Source organism: Lonchura striata, chromosome 8, assembly GCF_046129695.1.
Source record: "Lonchura striata isolate bLonStr1 chromosome 8, bLonStr1.mat, whole genome shotgun sequence".
In the NCBI taxonomy this organism is placed as follows: Eukaryota; Metazoa; Chordata; class Aves; order Passeriformes; family Estrildidae; genus Lonchura; species Lonchura striata.
The window spans coordinates 18,661,317-18,686,803 of record NC_134610.1 but is presented as its reverse complement, the minus strand read 5'-3'; the positions used below and the strand labels follow the sequence as shown (position 1 = coordinate 18,686,803).

At 35.9% G+C, this 25,487-nt stretch overlaps 1 protein-coding gene across 1 annotated transcript in view; it reads left to right on the top strand.

The window, feature by feature from the left end:
- The first annotated feature begins 418 nt into the window (after window positions 1-418).
- Window positions 419-25,487, top strand: part of TTC21B (tetratricopeptide repeat domain 21B) — a 37,829-nt gene continuing 12,760 nt past the window's right edge. The window contains exons 1-21 of the mRNA XM_021528595.2: window positions 419-499; window positions 655-784; window positions 1,986-2,096; window positions 3,266-3,432; window positions 5,657-5,779; window positions 7,181-7,338; window positions 7,729-7,813; window positions 9,273-9,371; window positions 9,961-10,153; window positions 11,050-11,147; window positions 11,649-11,849; window positions 13,624-13,753; window positions 14,246-14,403; window positions 15,297-15,521; window positions 16,373-16,611; window positions 16,879-16,951; window positions 17,954-18,064; window positions 18,433-18,571; window positions 19,976-20,082; window positions 21,355-21,543; window positions 24,443-24,553. Of these exons, the coding sequence (XP_021384270.1) occupies window positions 419-499; window positions 655-784; window positions 1,986-2,096; window positions 3,266-3,432; window positions 5,657-5,779; window positions 7,181-7,338; window positions 7,729-7,813; window positions 9,273-9,371; window positions 9,961-10,153; window positions 11,050-11,147; window positions 11,649-11,849; window positions 13,624-13,753; window positions 14,246-14,403; window positions 15,297-15,521; window positions 16,373-16,611; window positions 16,879-16,951; window positions 17,954-18,064; window positions 18,433-18,571; window positions 19,976-20,082; window positions 21,355-21,543; window positions 24,443-24,553 (2,928 nt within the window). The remainder of the gene's footprint in view (window positions 500-654; window positions 785-1,985; window positions 2,097-3,265; window positions 3,433-5,656; window positions 5,780-7,180; window positions 7,339-7,728; window positions 7,814-9,272; window positions 9,372-9,960; window positions 10,154-11,049; window positions 11,148-11,648; window positions 11,850-13,623; window positions 13,754-14,245; window positions 14,404-15,296; window positions 15,522-16,372; window positions 16,612-16,878; window positions 16,952-17,953; window positions 18,065-18,432; window positions 18,572-19,975; window positions 20,083-21,354; window positions 21,544-24,442; window positions 24,554-25,487) is intronic.

Sequence of the window (25,487 nt, the reverse complement as noted above, 5' to 3'; positions counted from 1 at the left end):
CTCCAGAGGAAAACCCTAATTTCACTACGCTTTGCAACTCTGATGCTCCAGGATGTAAGGGGGGAGGGGGGTGTGGGAGGGGAACAGAAGTTTCTCTATCTGACTCGACCCTATTGCTGTTGTATTTCTAAGAGAAGTGCACATGACTTGAAGTGCTCAGTTACATTATGAAACGAACGGAACCGCGTAGTCGCACGTTCAGCCACGAAACGCCAGGAAACAACCACATTCCCAAAGCATTCCCAGCGGCACCCCGGCCGCGAGCGCTCCCGAGGCACGGCCGCCTGCCCGCCGGCAGGGGGCGCCCAGGCGCCGGCAGCTCCCGCCGCTGCCCCGGGCCCGGCCGCGGGATCCCGCCCCGCCGCCTTCCGCGAGTTTCCCTTCCCGTGTCTCTCCCGCCTACTTGCCGCCCCAGCCAATGGCAGCACGCCGTCCTCACCCTTCCGGAGTCCGCCTGCAGTGCCGTCGGCTAGCGACGATGGACGCGGAGGTGCAGCAGGTGGGCGCCACCGCCGTCCCGCCCCGCGGAGGGGAAGGAGGGAGGGGTTGGAGCGGGCAGGACTGCGGGAGGCCGGGCTGGGGCGGTGGGCGCGGTGTCCCCGGTGTCCCGGGGCGAACCGTCGGCACCGATGACCCGCGGCCGCTTCCTCGCAGGCGCTGCTTAATTACTACTGCCAGGAGGGGCTGTTCCAGCACGTCCGGGCCGCGGCGGACGAGGCGCTGGCGCGGCTGGGCGCGGACCCCGTGCTCCTCTTCTACCGGGCCTACGGCGCGCTGAGGGCAGGTAACGGTGCTGAGGGCGCGTTGAAGGCGGGTAACGCTGAGCGCGGGTAACGGCGCTGAGCGCGGGTAACGGCGCTGAGCGCGGGTAACGGCGCGCTGAGCGCGGGTAACGGCGCGCTGAGCGCGGGTAACGGCGCGCTGAGCGCGGGTAACGGCGCGCTGAGCGCGGGTAACGGCGCGCTGAGCGCGGGTAACGGGGCGCTGAGCGCGGGTAACGGCGCGCTGAGCGCGGGTAACGGCGCTGAGCGCATAGCGCACGGGCCGCGCTCCCTCCCGTGCGCTTCCTTGCCTCGCCTCCCAGAACCCAGCCTTAGTCCGCTGCGATGCTGCGGAGTCTGAATGCATTCCTTGTTGAGTGAATTGTCGGTGTGTTATCATCTGTCCTGCTCCAGTTTGAGTGAAACTGATCTAGGCAGCATCGTACCAAAGTGAGAAATAGCACGTGTTTTTCTTTTTCGTGGTTTCATGACCAAGGGTCAGGTAAATGGGTTACTTGGAGGGAATTTGAGCCTGCCCAAGTATATATTGCATTTGATCGGCAACTCACTGTGTCTCCCAGCTAACAGCTCTTCCCTTCAAAACAGCTGTGTTAGTTTTGTTGAGTCCTCTGTCTCCGGGAAACTGACAGCTATTACCTAATGGGATAAATTATACTCTACGTGTAAATTATGCTGTTCTGAGAAGTTTATTGAGCAACATGTATATTCCAAGGATGTCGGAAATATTAACAAACAACCCAACATGGGGAGAGCTAAGTCTGGGAAGGTGTGCTGGATTTGAGGGAGTGTGTCTATACCCAAACTCCAAGGTGTTTTTATATAAGAATCCTATCATTTCTCAAGCTACTGGCTAATTTGCTAATTTTCAAAATAAAATAGTCACACAAAAATACTGGTTATATAAAGAAGCAAAAAGAGCTGCTCAATGCCATGTATAAAACAATAAATATGATTTTCATCTTTCAGTTAGCAGAATTACTGCAGAATTAGTTGGTATAATTCAAGTTCTTTGCATTGAGATGCTATTTTATTTCCTCTGTCTGTTTGAAAGACTGGCACAAAAGTTAAAAGTGGGTATATGCATAAGTAACAAAAGCATAGAAGAAAAAACAGAAAGGAAAATTTAAGTCAGATTGATGTTTGATGATTATATTTTTTGTCTTGAAAGGTGTGATAGCTTATTCTGTGCTTTTTTTTTACTAGGTGATGTCCAAGAAAGTATTCGACAGTTGGAGTCTATTAAAAACAAACCAGAAGTGTTGCTTTGTACAATGATGGCTCTGATTTATGCCCATAAAAAGAGCCCTAATCCAGGTATGCCTATTAAAACATTCTGTTTCATGTTTTAAACAGCTCTGTGTGAAAGCCTGAGAGTTGTAGGCTCAATCTGCCTAGGTTAAAAAGGTTTACTCTGGCTTTGCATTTGACATAAGATCTATTACTGAATTGAGTGATGCTTACCAAGATTGTAAACAAAAATACCAAGCCACTAAACTGAAGCATAGGAGCAAATGTTAAAATAAAACACATACACACCCACACACAAAATCTGACTTATCTACTGTGATGAAGAATCTTTGAAGGAAGAAAAAGATTGAAGCAAACTTCTTGTGATTTTTTGTTCACTCAAGTCTGATATTGGTACTTTTCAGTAGAATTGCAACTTGAAAAATTTTTAAAGCCATGCCATTTCTATCTTTTGAGTTATCCTGGCTATACAAATGTAGAAAAGAATTTTGCAAGTTTTCGTATTCCTTTCTCCAGCCTAAAAGCTGGAATAATTTTGTTAGGTAGAGTAAATTTATCAGGTACATTGAGTGGTTGTTAAAGTATTGCTGCAGTATCTTTCTCGCTATGGACGTTTATAGCTGCTGCTGACAGTTTGTTAAACAGTTTGATGTGAAACAGCTCTGACGAATGACATTATTCTAATTTGAGTCCCTGAGGATTAATATTGCAGGATAGCAAAATTATTGTGGATTTCAAGACTCTGAGAGCGAGAGCCTTTCCCTCATTCATTAGGTGGGCCACCATTGTCATAGCAGGAGATAAGGTTGGCCAGGCAGGTTCTGCCTTTCCCAGTGCCTGGCTGGGTCTGATGCCCTGGGTGTCCTGTAGGTGCTGTGTGATAGCACTCAATAACCTGATCCGTGACCTTCCCTGGCACCAAGGTCAGCTTGAGAGGCCTGTATTTTCCCAGATCTTCCTTCCTGCCCTTCTAGATGCACATCAGGTTGGGTATCCACCAGTCATCTAGGACTTCCCCAGTTCTGGGACCTCCCCATCAGCCGTGTTGTTGGGAACCCTCTTCTGCCTTTGCCATCTGTACCTGATAAATATTACTAATTGGGTGGGATTGTTTGCATGTTTATCAATGTACAGTACAGAAACAGTGTTTGCTTTGGAAGCCCTTGGCCTACGTGCTGTTCTTTTATAATGTCTTGAGGGGCTTTCAACAAGAGCTCTGATCAAAACCTTTTCAGATCGAGATGCTATTCTGGAGTTGGATGCAAGATTGAAGGAACAACGTAAAACAGCAGGACAGCAGGCTCTGTACTATGCTGGCTTGTTTTTGTGGCACCTTGGTCGTGAGGACAAAGCCCGTGAATATGCTGATAGAATGATCAAAGTGTCTGGTGGTAGTAAAGAGGTAACTGGTTCTTACCTTTCTGTAATGTAAAAGATTAATAGGACAATGCATACTCAGAAGCTAGACTTATGGCACTAATGCTCTTTGGAAGTTATCCTGGACTATTTTGTGTTCTAGTATTTTCCTTCTTAACTATTGTAAATTCATTTGACACAGCTGAGTAAAGTCCCATAATTTTTTTTTACTAATAATAATTTTCAGTTAGTTAGTAATAAATAATGGCTTCATAAATGGAAATAATTTGCCAGTATTAGGCCAGTATTGCTACTTGATACCAAGCCTCATAATTCCTAGCAAAAAAATAAGTGATATTTTTACTAGAGGGAGACATCTGGATTTGAAGTCTCAATAATACTCAGAGGATTTGGGATATAAATTATTAGCTGTTGTTAAGGTCAACATTTGCCTGGGGTTTTACTGAAATAAGTGTTATATATAGCATTGTCTTTAGCACTTATATAGAGATACTACAATTCATTAATATCTTGAATTTCTAAAGAGGTTTCTGAAAACCTATGATGTTATTTTTTAAAGGAGGATCCAGCTTCAGTTCAAAGAGAGAAACAAAATAATTGGCTTGTTTTTTATAGTTAAACATCTTTGAAGCAGAGCTGTTAATATTGAATACCTTATTTTACAGTTATATCAAACAAAAATGTTCTGCTGTGTGGATCACTACATTGTTCAATCTGTAATTTATAGTTTTCTGTCTAATCTGTTACATGAGTTAGAAATCTGCAACTATGCTAAACATTAGTTTCTGAAAGTATTATTTAAGTAATGACTTAGCTTTCAAACTAAGTGATTAATTTAAATTGGTAGTTATTTTAAATAAGAACTAATTTATTGGCTAATTTATACTAATGTAGAAATAACTTATATTAATGAAGAAATAATTAAGGACATCACAAAGCAATAATATGGTAGTTCCTAAAAAGACTAAGGATAGGTCATTTTGGTAAAATAGCAGTATTTCTGACTTTGCTTATTGAAGCAATAGAAGTTTGGTTTTGTTTGCTTGTTTTTATTCTTAGGAAATATTGTTTGGGTATGTTGCTTAGTGTGAAATATTTCCAGCTGAACTATTTAAAAATATTCAAAGTAATTAATTTATTTTTTTAAGACACATGCATAGAAAACAAAACGTCCATTAGTACTTAAATATATAGTTGTTTTTTTAGAAATTCACTTATGATTAGTTCTTTCTCTAGTTTGGTAATGTGAAATTATGTTTGAATGTTTACATCGGATTTTTTGGTAAATCAGATTTTTTGGAGGTGGTTAAGGGTGTTTAAACTTGGTGAAATAAGATTTGTTTAGTATATACTTACTTTGCTAAGATAGTTTATGTATTCCTTGTATAGAAGTACAACATCTGCCTTTCTTTAAAGAAATGCTCGAGTATATAAAGTTCAGCCAGTCTCCATTGCATAGCAAAATCATGACCCTCATTGTTAGCAGTTACAAAATAGGGCTCTTCTACTAACCTTTGAGTTTTAACTAACAGACCCATTTCTTTATGTTCTAAAAGAACTAGTGATATTTTATATTTCAAGTTTTTGTTTTGATGGCAATCATAATTTGATTAAATAATTCAGCATTTCAAAATAGATTTTATTTACTTAAGTTACAATTAATGTTTGGAACACATAAGAGAAATAAATTTCATTCATCATAAGTGGTAAGTTCTTCAATGAAAAGAAACATTTTGCTTTTTAATTCTTTAGGTGTTCTTTGTAAAAATACTTTTGAGGATGTGAAAAATGTCAAGAGTTTTACCTTTCACATAAGAGTTTTTCTTTTTAATCAGAAAGTAGAAGAAAAACTTCCAAGTTTCTTCTTTTTGCAACACCAGTATGTTTTTTGGTGTCTCATATAAACAAAATCTTAAGAAAACATTGTGCTGAAATGTTTGCAGAAAATATTCTGCCTAATATGGTCATGTTTGTGAGGTTTTGTTCTGACTGCTGGGCATGTTAGACTTGTTAAGGTGCCATTGGTGTTTTTTTCTAATTCTGTAAGTAAACATACTATTTGGTTAATTTAACTCTGGAATGAATTAGCCAAGTGTTAGGTTATGCTGAAGACTGGTTATAATTACATCTCTGATGCAGTTAAAATAGATACTCTTAAGTCCTCTATTTAGGTATTTCTGCTTATTGTATCTAGTGTAACTTCCTATTACCTAGTTAGCAAAGAATTCCAATTTGTATTTTGTTAACAGGGGTTAATTTTGAAAGCATGGCTTGATCTCACCTGTGGGAAAGAAACTCACATTAAAAAAGCTCTGAAATACTTCGATGAAGCACTGCAGGAAGGCAATGATGTTTTTGCACTACTTGGTAAAGTAAGTTTACTTCACTATTTTAACTCTTCCTAAATGATATCTTAGTCTTGTAGAGTGATTGGAGAGATGCTGATAAGAGTAGTGCATAATGAGCGTGTCCAAGGAACAGAGATAGAGCTTGGACTTTGTAGGTAGTTTTGGGTTCTTTAGACACCAGTGTGAAAAGAAAGGTATAGTTTAAATTCAGTCAATCTAAATGTGTGCTGTTGTTACGATTTTGCTATGCACATGAGAAAACTTTCTATGTATAAAATGAGTTTTAAATGATTTGAAAATGTAAAAATGTGTAGTCCCTTCCTTTCTGCATGGGACACCTATGCACATTACAGAATTTTTGTGTGTCACAATGCAATAGTTAAACACTGTAATGTGATTTTTTTATTTATTTATTTTTAACACTCTTTTTAAGTTGCCTTTAGTCTATTTCATGTGTTCATTATATTTCATTGAAGGATTGGCATGAATTGTTTTCTTTACACATTTTCTGTTTCAGAGCATATTAGTTTATGTCACAGGCATTGTTGCTCATTAACTTGATGTTTGTTTATTATTCCAAAGCTAAATGTAGAAAAAATTGTTCAATGAATATTAGAAGACTGAAGTTCAGGAGAGTGTGCACAATGGTATTTGGTTAGGTGTGTCTGCTTGGCTGCATGTGGACCATTGAATTAGATTAAGAGCATATGTCAAATGTAGTTACTTAGTAATTAGGGTTTAGACAGACACGAATCTCACTAGGGCCTAAAAAATCAACTCTCAAAATCTAATGTGTTTGCATAATTTCTGTCTTAAAAAGATGAAATAAAACAGCATACATACTTACCATGGAATATGGTAAGCAAATTCAAAGCATCAAAGCAAAACAGGGTTTAAATCCTAAGTTTATTTCTACTTGAATTAATTTAAACCTCTGAATCTTGACTTCTGAAAGTTTTGTATTTGGACTATCCTGTAAATTGCATTACAGTTAGAAAAATGTTAATTCTGGCAGCAATAGTTATCTGCTGGATGTGGGTTTTTGCATAGTACATGCCTCAGAGCTTGAATAAATATTTAATCAGTGGGTTGTGTTAAATATCGTAAAATGTATTTGAAAACTGATAAAACAAATTTACTTTTCAGCTACGTCTGTCTATTGCTTGCAACTGACTAGTAAGTTGTCAGTACTGCAGTTATCTTTGTTACAGAGCACTTACCACACACACCAGGCTTTTGACATCATCCTTTGCTATTTGATTGTTGCAATATGTCTAGTTGTGGTTGATACTCAGGTAAAACCACTACTTCAGGAAAGAGTTCTTTCTCTCTAGCTCTTTTTCCTAGTTTCTGTATGAAGGAATTTCTGAATCTTCTCACATGTGTGAGTGCTCAGGCTGCTGATATGACTTCTCTTCCTTCCAGGCACAGTATTTTGAGGTCCGACAGAATTATTCAGGAGCTCTGGAAATTGTGAACCAGATAATTGCAAACTTCCCAAACTTCATTCCTGCATTCATAAAGAAAATGAAGCTGCAACTCGCTTTGCAGGACTGGGAGCAGACAATTGAAACAGCCCATAGGTTGAGTATGAAGTAGCACACCACTAAGTTCTTTTCTTGCTATGTTTACACCCAAAGGACACTTTGAAACAAAAGTAGATAGGTTTCCATTCATTGTTAATGAATCTGAATTAGTTGCATCAGTTTCTTAAAAAATAAATTTCAAGTAAATAAAGTTTTATTAGAAACCAGCCTTTCAATTGTATGAGGATGCTACATTGATACATTAATCCATTTTGGATGGAGGAGGATCTTTCTTGAGATAGGCACGAAATAAGAGCTGTGCTTTTGGTTGAGATCCATGATGTTAAATGGCTATAAAATACAAGTTATCCTATTCCTGTTTTAGGATAAAATAGATGATTGAGCAAGTGTTTGGTTTCTTTACATTCACCTTTTGTTTGGCTTTAGACTATTGCAGAAAGATCCCCTCAACTTAGAAGCCATAAGAATGGAGGCCCTGCATCATCTGTGCAGGGGAGGAAATATATCTGAGGTGAGTATTTATTAGCAGAATGTTGAGCACAACATAGGGCATGTGGCATCTAGTCCTACAAAGGCTGTCTTCTTAATGTATTCTCATATACTTTGGCTGGTCCTGTGCTGCACTAATCTGCAGGAGATACATTCACCTGTTCTGATTTGAGTGGCTACTCTAGATTATTGCTGGGGTGTTTTCTGGATGTGAAGCAAATGAGAACTTTTAACCTTCATCTTTCCAGAGAACAGGTGTCAAGCCAAACTGAAATCTGATCTGTGCAGCTGAGTGAATGATTTTGATTTGAATCATCAAAGTGATCTTTTTTGTATTAATGCTTTTCTGATACATTCATAAGTTGTTGTAAGCCGTTCATTATTTTAAAATATTTTATTAATTGAAATAAGGGAAATTGTGAGGTCTTGTAGTGATAGATTTTTGGAAGCAGGTCATAGTTGTTACACCAGTGTTTTGTTCACCATTTTTTGACAATTATTGTGGATGTTTTTCAGCTTTAAGTATTCTACACTATTTTTTCTTCTACTCCCAAGATCCATTTTCTTTCACAGGGCTATATGCATGTATTTTGTATGTACAGCATTTGCACCATTTTCAGGAAGTTCTAAAATACCTGGTCTAAATTGTCACCAAAAATTCATTCTGTATTTTTTCTCATTATGGTATAAAAAACTGGTATCATTTAAGTGGAAAGTTAGCAAAAAAAAAGTGTTTTCATTGTGTTGTAGGTGTTTTCAAGTTGTAGAATAAAAGGTATTTATGTTGCTCAACACATTTTTGGTTATTGCAAAGAACTTGGTCATTAGCCTCCTTACAATCAAATTTAAGTCTTGTGCACAGTCATGGGAAATATGAAGAAGTAGTAAGAATTGCTGATTCTAGTTGAAGCCATACAGGAAGAAACCTTGCTGGACATCGTAGAGTGTTAACTAAAGATTCTGGAGTAAAATGTTACATGTAAAGTAAGAGCTGTGTCTAGGGAAAAGTTTCAAGGTCTTTTAGATTTATACATTTCAGATGTCTGCATCTAAAATCGTATTAAAAAACTGAATACCTTATTATTGTATGTCCAGAAAATCCCCTTCGGTGTTTTGAGAAACTTGGAAGTGCTTTGCTTTCGAGCATGTGTGTCTGTATCACACTGAAGCCCAAACGGGAGTCACAGATCAGATCCCTCAGACTTACCTTGCTTTTTGGGACTCCTCTGTTATACCAGATTTAGCTCAAGCGTGGATAAAGGACACATGGTCTGCTTTATTTTATTTTATTTGTCACTTTATTATTCCAAAGTATAGGCATAGGAATTCTCAAGTCTTAACTCCTCAGCCTGAAAACCTCAGAATTTAGATTTCAAGATATTAGTGCATAGTAAAAATATGAGCAATTTATAGTGAAAACTGTTTGACTGTCCTAATTTATTTCTTTCTATTACTTATTATATTATTGTTTTTTCTCCAAGGCTTCAGCAAGACTGGGAGACCTGATTAAAGCACTGGATAGATTAGAACCACGTAATTCTGACCTATTCTGTAAAATGGCTTTAGCTTTCAGTCGAACAGTGAGTATGCCCTTCTTTTTCCTTAAGCAGCATACAGTTGATTATATATACCCTGATTTTATTCTATTTTTTGGTAGGCAAATGTTAAATTTCTACTAAAAAGTGGAAAATTGTGGACAATTGAAATAGTTTAACTAATGTAGCCTTGGTACCCACATTTTTCAAGTCTTATATTCAGCATGAATTACAATGTTTAAGACATCTCATTCCAAAATTGTTTTTATTGTTTGCTTTTAAGTGAGGTACAGTGAAAATACACTCAAATGTTCACCAACCATCTTCTTACTGTACAAAAGTGACAAGGTTAATCAGGTAACCTTGAAAGTGAAGGTTTCTTTGATCTCTGTATTTATCAAAAATTGCTGTGAAGAAGCACTCAAAGCAACTATTGGTTATTGTATGGTATTGTATATTTATGTTTGAATCCACCCCACATTAATGTCACAGTTCTTATAGAATTACTACAGACTAATATGTTCTTACATGAGATGATGTTGTCTCTCCTGATCTGGCTATATTCAGTATGTTTGTCTAATGAAATCTGAAAACTGAGAAAAGCATAAGGCTTAAAGATTGTTCTTACCATTAGTGTGGCCGGAACCAGCTCATCCTTCAGCATACACAAACCTTAGTACAGAGAGCATTTGATTTGGCACCTGACAATGCAGAGTTTGCTACTGAACTTGGCTACCAAATGATTTTACAAGGGAAAGTGAAAGAAGCTCAAAAATGGTACAAGACTGCTATGACACTTGATGAAACAAGTGTTTCTGCACTAACTGGTGAGGTCTAATGCTTCTTTTTGATTTTTGCTAGACACTGTTTATTGGTTATATTTTCCTATTACTGATGCTAGGAAAATCTAGAACTATTAGAACAGGAGCACTGTTTTTTTTTTTTTTTCAGATTCACTGTGTGCTTTCTTCCTTGTGGCAACAGTGTCTCCTTACTGAATATGACTTTTGAAAAATTAATCTTTCCTGTTCTAAATTAGGGCTTCCAAAGAAATAGTAGGAACAGAAATTTTGCTGTATTTTACTTACTTTATTATTTAATTTCTGTAGTACCAAAGAACTAGAGAACTCTGGGGCATTACAAAAATAAGAAAATCAAGGGCATGATAGAACAAGCTGTCCATGTCCTTATTTTGTCCAAATTAGCTTGAAAACCATAATTAAGTGAAAACATCATACTTTGGATGTATGTGTTCCATCCAAAAAAAACCCATCTTTTATAGTAAGTCCTATTTGTGTCAAGAAAAGTGAGTGTAAATATATAATATTTGCCTGTCAGATTTTTCCCTGTATTTTTTTCCTCTTTGACTGTGCCATGGCCTAAACAGTATTGAAACTTTAGAGTGCGGGAATGGTTTTTGTGTGTGCTTGAGGTTGTTTTCCTTTTTGTACTTCTTCTGAATTTAGAAGCCAGACTCTGATGCTTCTGCTTAGTCTAGAACCAGTTGAAGATTTACCATTTCAAACTGCTATATAGCATATTAATGTATCAATCATTTTTTTGAGTATTTAAAATTTTCATTGCCATAAGTCTTGATCCATTCTTTCTTTTTCTATCACTGCTTTATGAGTAGGTTGAGGAGAGGAAGAATTAGTTCTGGAAAAGAAAGCATGTGCTTGACTAGGAAGATGAATTTGCAGTAAAGTCTTTCCATGTGTTACAGGAATTATCCGTTGCCAGCTAATACAAGGGCAATTAGAAGATGCAGAGCATCAGTTGGAGTTTCTTAATGAAATTCAGCAGTCCATTGGGAAATCTGGGGTAGGAGGCATCCTTCTTTACTGAGATACTTTGATTACAATCTGAACTGTGGCCTTCTAGTACACGTTCTATATTTCAGTCACTTGAGTAGAGCATTGTTAATGGAGTACTGTTAAGTCTAAGTTTCAGGTTTTCTTTCTATTTAAGTCAATGTGTTATTTAACTTGGCAACCAAGCTGTTTGCTTGCAGAGCAAAAACATCACTTTCTAGCTGTGGTTTTTCTCTGAACATAAGTTTGAAATGTCAGGGAGGGAAAATGTTAATTATTTTCAGGATTTTGTCATCAGACAAATGTAAAAGTTCTTGGACACATTAAATTAATGAATTGATAGAGTAATCATCAAGTGTCCTTTACAACATACTAAATGTCTTAGAGTATCTGTAAAAATAAAGAAGTAGGTAGCATTAATAATTACATAGTATTGCATGAGTAACAGATAAGTGTATCTGGAATATGCAGAATATTTGGAGTTTTGTGTTTGTTTTTTTCTTTTCTGTAGGAATTATCTTTCCTGCATGCAGTCCTAGCTATGAAAAAACATAGGAGACAAGAAGATGTTTTTGCTTTATTGAATGATGTTCTAGATACTCACTTTTCATCTTTGTGTGGATTTCCTCTCGGCGTGGAATATTTTGAAAAACTAAACCCTGATTTCTTACTAGAAATTATTAGAGAATATCTTAATTTTTGTCCATCACAGGTAAGCACCTGTAGATCACATGTGTCTGAGAATGGGAATTTTTCATTTTGGGAACAGTTAAGCATGAAGCAAAAAAAAAGAAAATTTTCCCTTTTAAGATGTGAATTTATTTGAAGAGTATGTTTTGGGATATTACACCACTGTTTAGTCAAACTAATTATAGAAATATTCATTTTGTGATGTGAGCAAGTAGCAGTAATGACACCTGAGGAAACTTGGGATATTTATTCAATGCATTGTGTGTGTAGTTGCACTGTCTTAGTATCTCCTAGGAAACTGTAATGATAGAGTGACTAGAGCTATCTCATTATGAAAATAGGATGTTCACACTGACCACCCTATTAATTAAATATTTTTGTTGGCTTAGGATATCTTTTCAATATACATAAATTTTTTCTTTGGTAAAAATAACTGGAATACTTTTTATATTGTTCATTCCAGTGAAAAATCTCACTTGGGTGGCTTAATTTTCTGTGGCTGAATTTGTATGCTCTAATTTTGGTAACAAAGGCAGGTAAAACTTAATAAATTTAATGGGGACCTGACATCTTTAAAGCAGAAGAAACACATTTAAGTTTTCTTTAAATAGTGTCTTCCCTAAATAAATTATTTTTCTAAAATAGCTGGGAGCTGACTTCTGTTATCCTGTCATTATTTCTAGCCTAATTATAGAACCTTTCCATAGATATGTTTATGTAATGTTTTAAAATCTTAACAGGAAAACAAGTAGCTTTACATTTTTATGGACTGCCTCACCATCTGTAAGAAAATAACAATATTTCAAAGTCTAAAACATCAGTAGCAGTGACATTTTCATGTCACAGATGGTGATGATAGGAAGTGACATTCTATGAGGTTTTGCTTTTATCTGAAGATTTCCCTGGATACGTTCCAGAAATATTGAATGGCAATGATGGTTTTTAATTTGGAGTTCAAACTGCTTTTCTGAGTTTTTGTCCATAGAAAGCTTTTCAGAAGAAAAGATAGGCTTTTGCTGAAGTTTCCTTTATGTCTTTTGCAAAAAAGGACCACATGGTGTTCGAAAGTGTGGCGTTAGCTAGGTGGTGGAAGCTGCCACGTTACTTTTGAGTCCTGTGGACATATTATTTGTGAACAGAATGATGTTTACATTGCCTTTTCCTTTTTTAATGTATATGCCAGGAACTAGCTAAAGTAATGGAGGGAAAGGAAGGAATAATGTTTCTGATAAAGAGCAGTTAAAACGTGGTATATTGTACTTGAGGCTTGCATGAAAGTAGCTGTTTTTCAGCTTCTATTTTCAGTTTGTTGCTAGCAGTATGGATATGTTCTGTGGTGTGGGATGAGGGCAGGCATGGCAGGACCAGAACCTTTTCTTCTCAACCTTCTTGTAATTCGTTCTAACTTCAGCTTTCTTGAAATTTAGTTCATGGTACTGCCGTGTTGGATGAGTTGACCTGGTAATTCAGAATGTGTAACCAAATGATATTGCCTGATTCTTCTGTGTATGTCAGGTCTGAAGTGTTTTATTGTCCTTGAAGTGTGAGACTGCCTTGTGTTCCTACTGATACCAAGAAGTTGCCCCCTTAAACTTCAAACTTGTTTTTATATTTCTTCTCAACAACAGCTGCTTTGACTGAAGAAAATAACACGGCTTTGCTAATGCTCATTGGAGTTTAAAGTGAAGCTCAGACTTGAAAAGGAATCTACATCTAAAACCTGTTGACTCAAATGCTGGTTTTTGTTAGTTTGTTGGCATTCTTTTTGTATTACTTACTTGTTTTTTTGCTCCTAGCCTGCAAGTCCTGGGCAGTCTCCTTCACCACTTCTCAAGCACTGTGCTTCAGTTCTTGAAACTGTTGTAAAAACTGTGCCTGGTCTTCAACAAGCTGTCTTTTTAATTGCAAAAGTGAAGTACTTGTCAGGTAATAGTTATATTACCTGCCTCCTTCGTTTATTTAATATAAAAAATTAACTTCACACTTGTAAATAATAATGAATATTTTTCTTTCACTGCGGAACACAATGTTACAAATAAGCAAAGAACATTTGCTCTTCACTTCTTTGTCCATTACCTGAGAGTATCTTAATTGTACAGACCTATAAATACAGTATTTTTTTATCTACTGTTTGCCAAAAAGTTAATTTATTGAATTATGATTTACAGATGGAGCAATGAAAAAATATCATACCTTTGGCCTGCTTTTGATTTCATGTCATAACCTTATAATACCTTGTATATGAGTTTAGTCACTGGATGCTGACATTTAGTTTTTAAAAAGTGGCAAATAAAAATGCTGTGTCTGTAACATATATATATGTGTGTGTGTGTGTCTATAACATATATATATATATATATATATCTGTATTTCATATCAACTGCTTTTTCACTTTCCCTTCCTTTCCCCACTTCCTAGGGGATATTGAAGCAGCTCACAGTAATCTGCATTACTGTCTGGAAAGGAACCCTTCTTATGCAGATGCACACTTACTGATGGCCCAGGTGTATTTGGCTCAAAACAATATCAAGCTATGCTCTCAGTCCTTGGAACTTTGTCTAAGCCATAATTTTGAGGTGAGTTTAACAAAATAATTAAATAATTTTATTCATTAGTCATCTGAAATTGTATGTTTTTGTATGTAATAATTTTCAGTTCAACTTTCTATAACTCTTCCACTACAAATTTAATATCTAAATGTTTATATGAATGTGATATCTGAATATTTATCAAAGAAATGACCATGAATACAAAACTAACACCTCACAAGTTATACTTCATGGGTCTTACACATTACAGTATGGGATTTTTGATTTGTTGACATCCGAGGAACTTTATGTAGGATTAACAGAGAGTTGGGGACACAGTACACACACACATTAGGTGTGAGTTGTGCCCAAGTGTCTTGAGACCACTTAGCTGGAAACTACCATTTCTTTGCAAGCATGTCCCATCTTATTTTCTATCAAGTGATATAAGAAAGCTGAATATTAATATCTAATTAGCTACCTAGTTGAGGTCCTTGCCATTTCACAAAGCTGTATTTCTCTTACAGACTTTTTGTTTCATGTGAAGTATGTTTTAGGAAGATGAAGAATAGCACACAGAACTTGTGCCAAATAATGATTGTATATTTCCTTTAATTAATAGCCTGGTGAAGTGTGCATGCAGCAGTGTGGGAGACACTCAGAGAACCTTAAAATTCAGTCTAGTTTAAAATAAAGCAGTGATTAATGTTGTTCTGTCCCAAAGTCTCATCCTTTGTAATAGTTTCTTTGTAATTAAAAACTTACTAAATTACTAGTTTGCATACTCTGATAATTCTTATATTTTTGTAAGTAAATTTCTGAAATTGAATTTATGTAGGAAAAAAAGAAACCAAAGTCAATATTAAAAATAAAATCTTGCAAGGGGTTTGAATACTTTACATCAAGTAAAATCTGGAAACTTTATCTTATTCTTTTTTAAGGTGAGAGAACATCCTGTGTATCACTTAATTAAGGCCCAAACCCAAAAGAAGGTGGGAGAAATATCAGAAGCTATTAAAACTTTACAGATGGCAAGGAATTTGCCTGGAATGAGAAAACCTACAGCTTCCTCAAAAACAAAAGGAAAAAGTATTGAAATTGATGCAAGTGATCGTGTGTCTGTGTTCCTAGAGTTGGTAGAAGCTCATCGTTTGAATGGAGAACCGGTAAGATGGCAAACCTGCTATAATACAAAACACACCTGAAAACAATTCCCTCTTCCCATTCCCATTTCTATTAGTTCAGAATAGAGAGCCAGTTCTTTTAGCTGGAGGATTTGCTTAGTAAAATTTCCAGTATGTGAATATCTGATTTGAGAACTTAAATACCTTAAATTTTACAGAGCAAAAAAAACTCTTTACAGGTGGTCAGTTTGGAGACTACAGAAACCATTTCACACTGTTGACATTCATTTGCTGGGATGTAGGTCCCTGTTTTGTTGTCAGAATAGTATTAGCAGTAGTTTTGGATCGTGTCCTTATCTTTGTGTAGGAGCATCCCTCCTATCAGCTGTGTCTGGATAAGCAATAGGACACTTACATATGTATAGAAATATAAGAGAAGTCATACAGTGCTGTGGTTTGGAGGCCAGCCTGCTCAAAGTAGGACCTGTTGGAGCAAGGTGCTAAAGATATTCTCTGGTTGAGGTTTGTGCATGTACTTGTTTATATGCAACACATGTAGTTTTCTGTACTATAACTTTTTATAGTAGTCCATACCACAGGAGTTTTATTTAAAAAAAATCAAAAACACTATGGTGAATCAAGTGGATGTTTTTTGTGTTTATTATGATTTTGGTTATTTATTATGGTTATAGTTTGTGGTTATTTATTATTTATTGTTGGTTAAATATTATTATTTATTTATGGTTATTATTTGGTTATTTATTACGGTTATGGTTTGTGTTTATTGTGAATTTTAGTTGGTTTGCTTAATGCCCATAGGTGCTATGATGTCTTTATTTTTGGCTGTTCAATGACAGGAACTAAATTAATTCTATTGTTTTTATTATTTGCAGCATGAAGCTGCTATAGTCATCCAAGACGCCATGACTGAATTTTCTGGAACACCTGAGGAGCTAAGAGTTGTGATTGCAAATGCAGATCTGGCAATTGCTCAAGGAGATGTGAAACATGCCTTGACTATGCTCCGCAATATTACACCTGAACAGCCTTACTTTGTACAAGCTAAAGAAAAAATGGCAGATATTTATCTTCAGTATAGGAAAGATAAGAAGTTGTTTGTCGCCTGCTATAGGTAAAAGTTTGTGGTGTGTAAAGTTTTCTAGATGTTTATTGATAGCGTGGTGAGCTCATTTTTTCTTTCTACTGCAATAAATGAGAAATACATAGTGAAATTTACTCATTTGAGCAAATGTGGTAATTTTTGAAAAGATATTTTTTGGTTTATTTTGAGAAATAAAGAACTAAAATCTGCAGAAGGTAAAATTGTTGTGCCCTTCTCTTGTTTACATACCAGTATTGACATGTTAAATACTGAGCAAGTTTTGTCTTCTCTTTCCAGTGACCTAGTAGAAAAACTGCCAAGTGCTCATACTTTGCTTCTTCTTGGTGATGCATACATGAATATTCAAGAGGTGAGTGCTTGCTAGAGGTGACTGGAATATTTGAGTAGTTTGTTGACTTTGTCTAGTTGAAACATTGTGGCAATCAATCTCATTGATTGATGTTTGTCAAACAAACACTGCTTTAGGATATAAAACAGTAAATATTGACTATGAGTAACTGTTTAAGTTAAAAATCGTTGAAAATACATTTCTTCTAAAAGCTTACTTGGTGAAAGTCAAGGGGGGAGTGTTTTCTAGAGCAACACTGCCTCATAAGACAAACAGGTATCTAGAGTGAGAGCTAAATTGAAATCACAGAGAAGCTGGAGATGTTTACAATAGTGTTCTGAAACTTAGAATAATTCAATTAACTTAGTTTTCATGCTGATAGCTTTACTTAAATGTTTTAATTATATAGTTCCTATATATTTGCATCCTTTGCTTTCTTGATGAACTGGAAGTTCTATTTAGAATTGCCAGTAGTCAAGTGGACATAGAAATTTGAAGCCTACATATTTAAATTCATATGTAAAAAAGTAGATTGAGTTAAGACACGCAACTGATAATTTACATTACTAGTTTGAAGATCTGTTGATGATTAATGATTTTTTTCATATTAAAGTTTGTGTGTAGTTTTCTCCTTAATGAACAATTATCACGCAAAGTGGAATTTGTTTAATCTGCTATAACGTGGCTAGAGGAGAAAAACAGATCCAGCACGACTACATCTATCTACCTCTTTGCTAACCAATGAAGATAGTAGGAGAGAAATTGCAGCAAAAAAAGAATGTTTATTCAAACTCATTTATTTGCCATGTCTCTCCATATTTTGTTTTAGTATGACAATGTTAATTTACATGGGCTTTACATTTTCTTCAGGTTTATAGTAACCATTCTTCTCTCAGAAGTATTGTAGCTTATGAATCAGTACTGCTTGGCAGTCATTCCTGGAGTTGTTACCAGATTTTGTTTTCTTCATACGCCTTTTATCTTAATCTTTGACTTATATGTGTTTATATTTTACTGTTGAAGCCTGATGAAGCCATAGAAGTCTACGAGCAGGCCTTGAAGAAAAATCCGAAAGATCCATCTTTAGCAAGTAAAATTGGAAAAGCCCTAATCAAAACACATAACTACTCAAAGGTATTCTAGAAGTACTCTATTAGATTAGTTGAGTACTGTTTCAGCATGTGGGTTTGCTTGGGTAAAAGTATTATATTTCAGAGTGCTAAAATAGATATTTTATCTTGAAAGTAAGTTTTTCAATATCCTTCAGATCATCTGGCCAAAGGCACAGTTGGTATATGATCCACACATTGGTGGATTCTAATCCATTGAATTGTAGTTCTGGTGACTTGAAGTGGGTTTGGGCCTGCACTGAAATCCATGTTTTAATACTACTCCAGTGGAAAAAAAGTAAACCAACACGCCATTGAATACCTAAGTTACAAGGTTGTTGTCTTTAAGATTTGTCTTTAAATTATACACAAATTTTTGCTTCTTTCTTCAAGGCAATCAGTTACTATGAGGCTGCAGTGAGAAGTGGTCAACAGAACTTCCTTTGCTATGATTTGGCTGAGCTTTTAATGAAACTGAAACAGTATGAACAGGCAGAAAAAGTACTTCAGCAAGCGTTAGATCATGAGCCTGGTAGGACTGTTATTAATTCACAGGAAAACATATCAATTTTTGACTGTTGTGTGTGTTTTCTGCATGACTCTAAGAAGTAAATGAGTTCATGGGCACTGTTTTTTCAATGGATTAATTACATTTGTTAACCTTTGTGGCTGTCTGAATAGAGAAGCAGTATTATTAGTAGTCTATTCTGTAAGGTTTTTTTATATCACTTTCATGCTTTGCAGGGGCATGTTGGTTTTCCATCTTGCTTACTTCTTACTGAAAAAGTCCTCTGATTTAACATTGTATTCTTGTCCTAGTTAAGCCTTTGAGGATCTGGCTAATTTAATAGTCATGCTCAAGTCAGCTTGTTTTTTCTAGTGTGGAAAAACAATTAGCAGTAAATACAGTTTGCCCGATGTACTTTAAAATCTTACCTTCTCTCTTAAAATGAAACAAAAAGTCTTTTTTTTAATGTCTGTTTTTTGTTTTGATACATACACATTCTCTAAGAGAAAAATGTTTATTTTGGCTGATTGGGAAAGTTATTGAATGATTTAATAATTTTTAATGGAAATGCAAGAATATCCTTTGAGGGAAAAAAATTAATATAGGAAATACACTGAAGGGAATGATTTTACATGGTCTAAGTTACACAGTCTAATCTCTGATATGAAATAGCATGTCACAATTACAGCATGAAGACCAGTTTTGTGATAGAATATAATTCTAGAATCTCCTTAATTTTAATAAAGATAAAACAAAATTTTTGGTGGCGTCTATATTTTAATGTAAAACCTTGCTTGATAGTTAGTAGAGTAAAATAAATTTAAGCCAGGGAAGGCTTCAATTCTTCAAATATTAATTGATGCATATTTTAACCATTATGCAAACGCAGCCTGCTGCTTTTAAGTAGATACTGAAATATTTTTTGTATTCATGTCTGTTCCAGACTCTAGCAAAAGAAGCATAGTTTGAGGTCTGGCTAGAAATTTCATTGAACAGTCTCATGCTTTTTGCAAGTAGAGTAGCACATTATATCAATTTGGACATTGTTCATTGACTTTGAGGAGGATTTAGACAAGAAATATCAGGAATTACTTCATTTCTTGTCTGCTTACATCAAAATGTTTTCTCTCATGTCTCTGAAAATGCTAATAGACCAGACAGTCAATTTTTTAAAATTCTATTTGCATCTTTCAGTATCTTTGACCTTAAATCTCACTTTGTAGTCTGTAATGTTTACTCTGCTTTCTGCCAACATACTCTGCCCTCCAGCAACACACCAAGTCAGATCACAGTTCTAAGTAAGTAAGATGGAGCTGTGAATTTTTCATGTAAGCTCTTTCCTGGAGGATGTGGCGAGTTTCTTCTTCCTTTGGCGTTACTGGGATCAGCTCCTCCAAGAATAATGTTTGTTTACTGTCATTCTTACAGTTAATGAGTTGTCTTCTCTGATGGAAGATGTACGCTACCAGGTACTTCTGGCAAAAATTTACAGCAAGATGGAGACGATTGACAGAGCTATTGTTTCATTACAACAGGTAAAGAGGAAAACCAAAAATACCTGTGAAAACTTGCAATATCCTCATGTTTACCTCTGGTTTCATTTTTGTCCCATATTTGAACCATAATATCTGTGTGAATATGGAAAATGAGTGTATGCTGGGGATAAAGCACCAGTGACTGCTGTGAAATGTAAAATACATAAGGTGTTACACAGTCTGAACTTTTTGCATGTGAAAACATGCAGGTTTTTACTGCAAACCTGCAGTCTTACTTTGCCTTCATTTGTGTGTGGAGCATAGTTTTAGCATATCAGGTGAAAATGAAATTGGCCGTGAGGGCAGCTAGATTACATATCTTTAGCTCAGCCTTGAAAACAATTCACAGAGCAAAATGGAGCAGCTTTCAATGGCTACCCGTTGTTTTGTTGTACTGAACAGCAGTCTTAGTATTAAATAGCAATAAAAAGATCTGTTCATCTGTTCATTCTGGAGTTCAGTATTATCCCTCAGACTGAGGCTTGAAAGAATAAAGTTGGAAGCTTGAGATTTAATCCCTTAGAAAATGCTTTCTCAATGAAAAGGTTTAGTAACACATGTGGTCAGTACTTTGATTTATTATACCTCCACTCTGTGAAAGTCAAGGTAACAGAAATGGTAAGCCTTTTTAGCATCTTCTGACCATCAAGAAAAGTCTGCAGATGTCTTAGAAAGGTAATTCTATGTGAAGAGTTTAAATATCAATATTGGTAAGATTTATCTTTGTTAAATTCTTACTTATCTTTTCCTTAAAATGTACGTCTTTCTCAAAGTTGACTTCCCCCCCTCCCCCCAATTCTCCTTTAGCAAAATTCCCCCTCTTTTCTTTACTTCTTTAGTTCTTCCAGGTTTCTCACTGTATCACATTTCAAAAAATTTGTCCTTTTGGGGTTATTTTGTTGTTTTTACTACTGCCCTCAAAAATGTCCTTCCTTGTACACATTCTCTTTGAAATAGTTTCCTCTTCCTTTTCCTTTTGATGCCACATTCATTTACACAAAAACATCTGCATTTTGATTTCAGCAGCACTAACTTAAATGTCTTAAACAGATCTCTTCCCCTGGTTTTCAGAGAGATGCTGGAAGTTCTCCCCAGATGTTACTTTGTGTTTTAGTCCTAATTTCCTCCTAGGCAAAATGGTCGGGCTATAAGAAACAGATTAGTATTAGTGCTTCCTTCTCTTCAAAAAGGACAAGTAAACTATTTTATAGTCAATAAATGAAATTAATTCCTTTGACAAGTTTTGACTGCTCACTGCTTTCCTCACACCAGGCTCGGGAATTACAAGGCAGAGTGCTTAAACGGGCTCAAGTAGAACAGCTAGATGCAGTTCCTGCACAGAAACAGTTAGCAGCTGAGATTTGTGCTGAGATTGCAAAACATTCAACAGCCCAGCGAAACTATGAAAAAGCAATTAAATTTTACAAAGAAGCCCTTGTTCACTGTGAAACCAATAACAAGGTCAGTTCTCCCTCTATTTTGCATTGTTTTTCATTCAGTTTTTAAATGTAACAAAACATTTTTCCACTTATCCACTGAACAGAATAATTTGCAATTATTTCTGCTTCATGATATACATAAAACCTTGAACTTCCTCCCCTTCGTTGCTTATCATGAAGGAATAGTTGCATGCACTGCTAACTCCTGTCTGTTGCAAGAATTCCTGACTCAAGTGGTGTCTGCATGCACTCACAGTGAGCCTGTCTTCAGGTACCAGAAATGATGGAGATTGAAACACTCTTGCTTGGTGCTTGTCCTCTGAAATGAACTCCCTGTGATTTTGGTCAGTACAGTTTGTATCTTTTCTGTGTTTACTTTAGGAGTTTTAGACTTTTATCTGGACTTGGTAGGATTCTAATTTTAGTCACAGAATGTTGCTGATCTTGACCTGGATTACTATATTGCTTCTCTCTTCTCTGCACAGTCTCTTTCCCACAGGTTGATGAATACAGGTAAAATCAAATTTTTTTTTATCCTCCTCTTCCTTCTTATCATTTCATAACCCTGGGCTTTGGAGATAAGAGAGAGAGAGAAGCAAAAGTCTAAGAAATTTATAGTTATAATGAGCACAAAGATTAAGTGTTATCTTTAGTGAGGTTTTCCTAAATTATAAATCAATAAATACAATTTTTGTTCATTTGCCATTATTTTCTATCATAATGATGTTATATACTTGGGTGTATGTGAAGACTTTTTATTTTGATGCTTGTTATTGAACAGCTGTCATATGCACAAGCTGCTAAATACATCACTTAATTTTAATATTTGAACTCGTGTGTTGTGGTTCTAAGAATCTACATCTTTCTTAAAGCTACAACTTCAGTGTACTTGAGACAGGCTTTTCTCAAGGTATCTTCTAAGAATGATGTGGAGAAGAAAAATAAATTGGGAAGGGAATAAAAACATCCTTAAAATGGTGTTCTCCCATTAAGAGCAAGGAGACTCCCTGTCATGGTTTAGGTACAGCTGTGGCTTTTTTGTCAGTATCAAAGCCTTACTTTATCTTTAATACCAGTACTGAAATACCAGCATAGCATTTCCCTTCAGTTCTTGCTAAAATCATACTTTTGAGAGATTCCCATTGTTACAAGATGTAGACATATCTGTTAGATATTACTGGGGATTTTTGCTTTAATTCTAGTTTGCTAACAGCACAGAATACAGTGATATTTTAGAAAATAAGTCTGAATTTCTGATTAAGATCTCACTACCACTTGTTGAGTAATGAAAGCAAAATATTTTCTTACCCACAACTAGCTCAATATATTTTTATAGTTTTAGTAGATGTGAACTTGTTTTCTTCTGTTCATTTTTAAAAGCATTACTAGTACAAAATTAGAATTTAATTATTTTAGATTACAAAACATTATTCTGAGCTGTTTAAAAGTCCATCTGTCTCTCAGCACTGTCTGAGTTTATTTTCCTTAAAATTATATGTGGAAATAATGGAAATTCCTTTGAAATTGTCTGTGCATTGTTTCGTTAGAACAAAATCTCCTGTATTTTAGCCAAATGGATTGAAATACTATTTATTCAGGTAAATGTGAAGAGATGGCAGTCCATGTCATAGGGGAGTTGTGTTGTTTTGTTTTATACAGTGAAATCTGGTAGGTGGTACCTTCCCTTTGTTTCCTTGATCAGGTAAGAGGCAGTGCAGTTTCCTGAAGGAGACTTGAAGGGGATTGCAGGTTGTATCATGCACATCATTTCATAGTATCGTTTGTGTTGGAGCTGGAAATTTGGAGGCGACTTCCGCTCACTAGAATCTAGTGTAGGACTGCAGTTTAGCTGCCTGTTTTGCTTCCTGCAGGAAGTATTCCTTGAGTCCAACACTGCCTTTTGGTATACCACTGAGTTGTGCACATAAGAGCAGCAGCTTAAAGAAAGCTTTCATAGTTAAAGTTCTGATGTGCATGCATTCTCTGTATCATTTCAGTGCTTACCCACCTGCCTTTCTGTTTCAGAATTACATGGTATATGTTTGAGTATGAACAGAACAGGAAGTAGGGAGAAAACAGTTTAAAAACTAAGCTAGAAGCCTGCATGTTCTGAATAGGATGTTCAAAACCCTGTTCTGATTCAGAAGTGCCTTTCACAAGTGTAACTAGCAAAAGAATTATGATGCAATTATAAATGTCTCCCTTTTGGAAACAAAATCAAAACACTATTTAAAATTAAGTAGGAGTAACTTACAGTATGTCTACTGCTAATTTTGCTTTGTGAGCAGTTTACCTTCTGTTTGCTTCAACAGAAACTTGATTAAATCTATGGTAACTTGTGTTTATAAAGTTTTCTGTAGCATTTTATTCAGAATAGTCTATGATGGGACTTCAGCTTTAAGAATATATGCTGGTGTACATTTCAGTTCGTCAATATTTACTCTGTGGTGGCTTCTCAGGAATGGATTCACACAGAGTCTTGATGTGGTAGGTTGGAAATGCAAATAAGAAAATAGTTTCTTCTGGAACTTATTTGTACTCCAGAATTAGTTGGTGAATGTTAGTGAGGTATATGTTTTTTTTCAATATGTTTAAAGCTACTTTCACTTACACTTTTCCAAGAACATTATTCATACGAAAATACTGGTGTCTTCAGAGCAATACTATCTGAGCAGCCCTGTTTTCAGTGTACCTTTAGAATATCTCTTCAAAGAAGAAAAGTTTTCTCTGTTTTAAAAAGTGAGGGAATGAAAATGGATTACATTAATTGACCAAGAGCCCATAAGAAACAGCAGAAAAGGTTCTCTGTTTAGTGGAGATACAGTTTTTCCCTGGAGCCCTATAATATCAGGTTGATACTCAGAACTAAACCAACTTTATTCATCTTCAAATTACATACAGTTAAATATTTTAATATACAGGCAATGTTGGAACTTGCACGTTTATATCTTGCACAAGACGATACTGATGCTGGTCAACACCAGTGCTCCTTACTGCTGAAGAACGACCAAGATAATGAAGCAGCAACGATGGTATGTGCAGTTATACTAATCCTGCATCAATGCTTTTTGAATTATTGCTGCACTGTGATATATTCATAAAGCACTACTTCTAAAAAATCCTACAGCTTTGTGATTTCAAAAAAAAAGTGAAAAATCCATGGCAACAGATTGTTTTTGTATTTATGTCAGCTGATGTTTCAATATGAAGTTCCTAGCAGTCATAGCCATTGTTCTACCTCAACATAAAATGAGTCTTTAGAAGTAAAGGAAAAAGTAGTTGTAGTAAGATTGGATAAAGTATGGCTCAGTGCTGTTCTATTGATAATTGGCTAATACTCAAGGAAGAACCTATTTTCTCAGCACAGTAATATGAAAACAAATATTTTTTTAGAAGTGCTAGGATAAAAGAACTATGTATTTAAGGTAATTTTATTGCCTCATTCAGCCTTAGTTACTCACATTCCTACTTAATAGCTTGAATTGCAGCTGCAGGTTCTTGTCCAGGACTTGTATACTTCTTGACCTAAAAGACAGCTCAGTAGTCTGAGCAACTTTTGATGTAACACTAGGAGCAGAGTTATTTTAAGATAGGAATAATTTGTTTTCTCAAAGCAATCTAGCATCTGAAATTTGTTGTAGTGTATGAACAGAAGTAATAGCAGTCTTGAAATCTGATAATAAATCTACTCTATATTAGCTAGCTATCAGTGGAGAGAAACTGAAATTAAAGAACTCATTTTACCTTCCCTGCTGAAGTGAGCTATCATCTTTCTTTTTCCCTAATGGTAAACTAATTTTGCTTTCCATGTGCATAATCTGCAGTTAGTGGATATAAAATTAGGAGTAAAACTATGCAAAAAACCCCATGTTTGAAAGATATGGCAGACTACTTAATTACCTTTTAATTTGCACCTTATATGAAAAGGTGTTCATGTACTTGTTCATTATTACCTGTGTGTGTTGT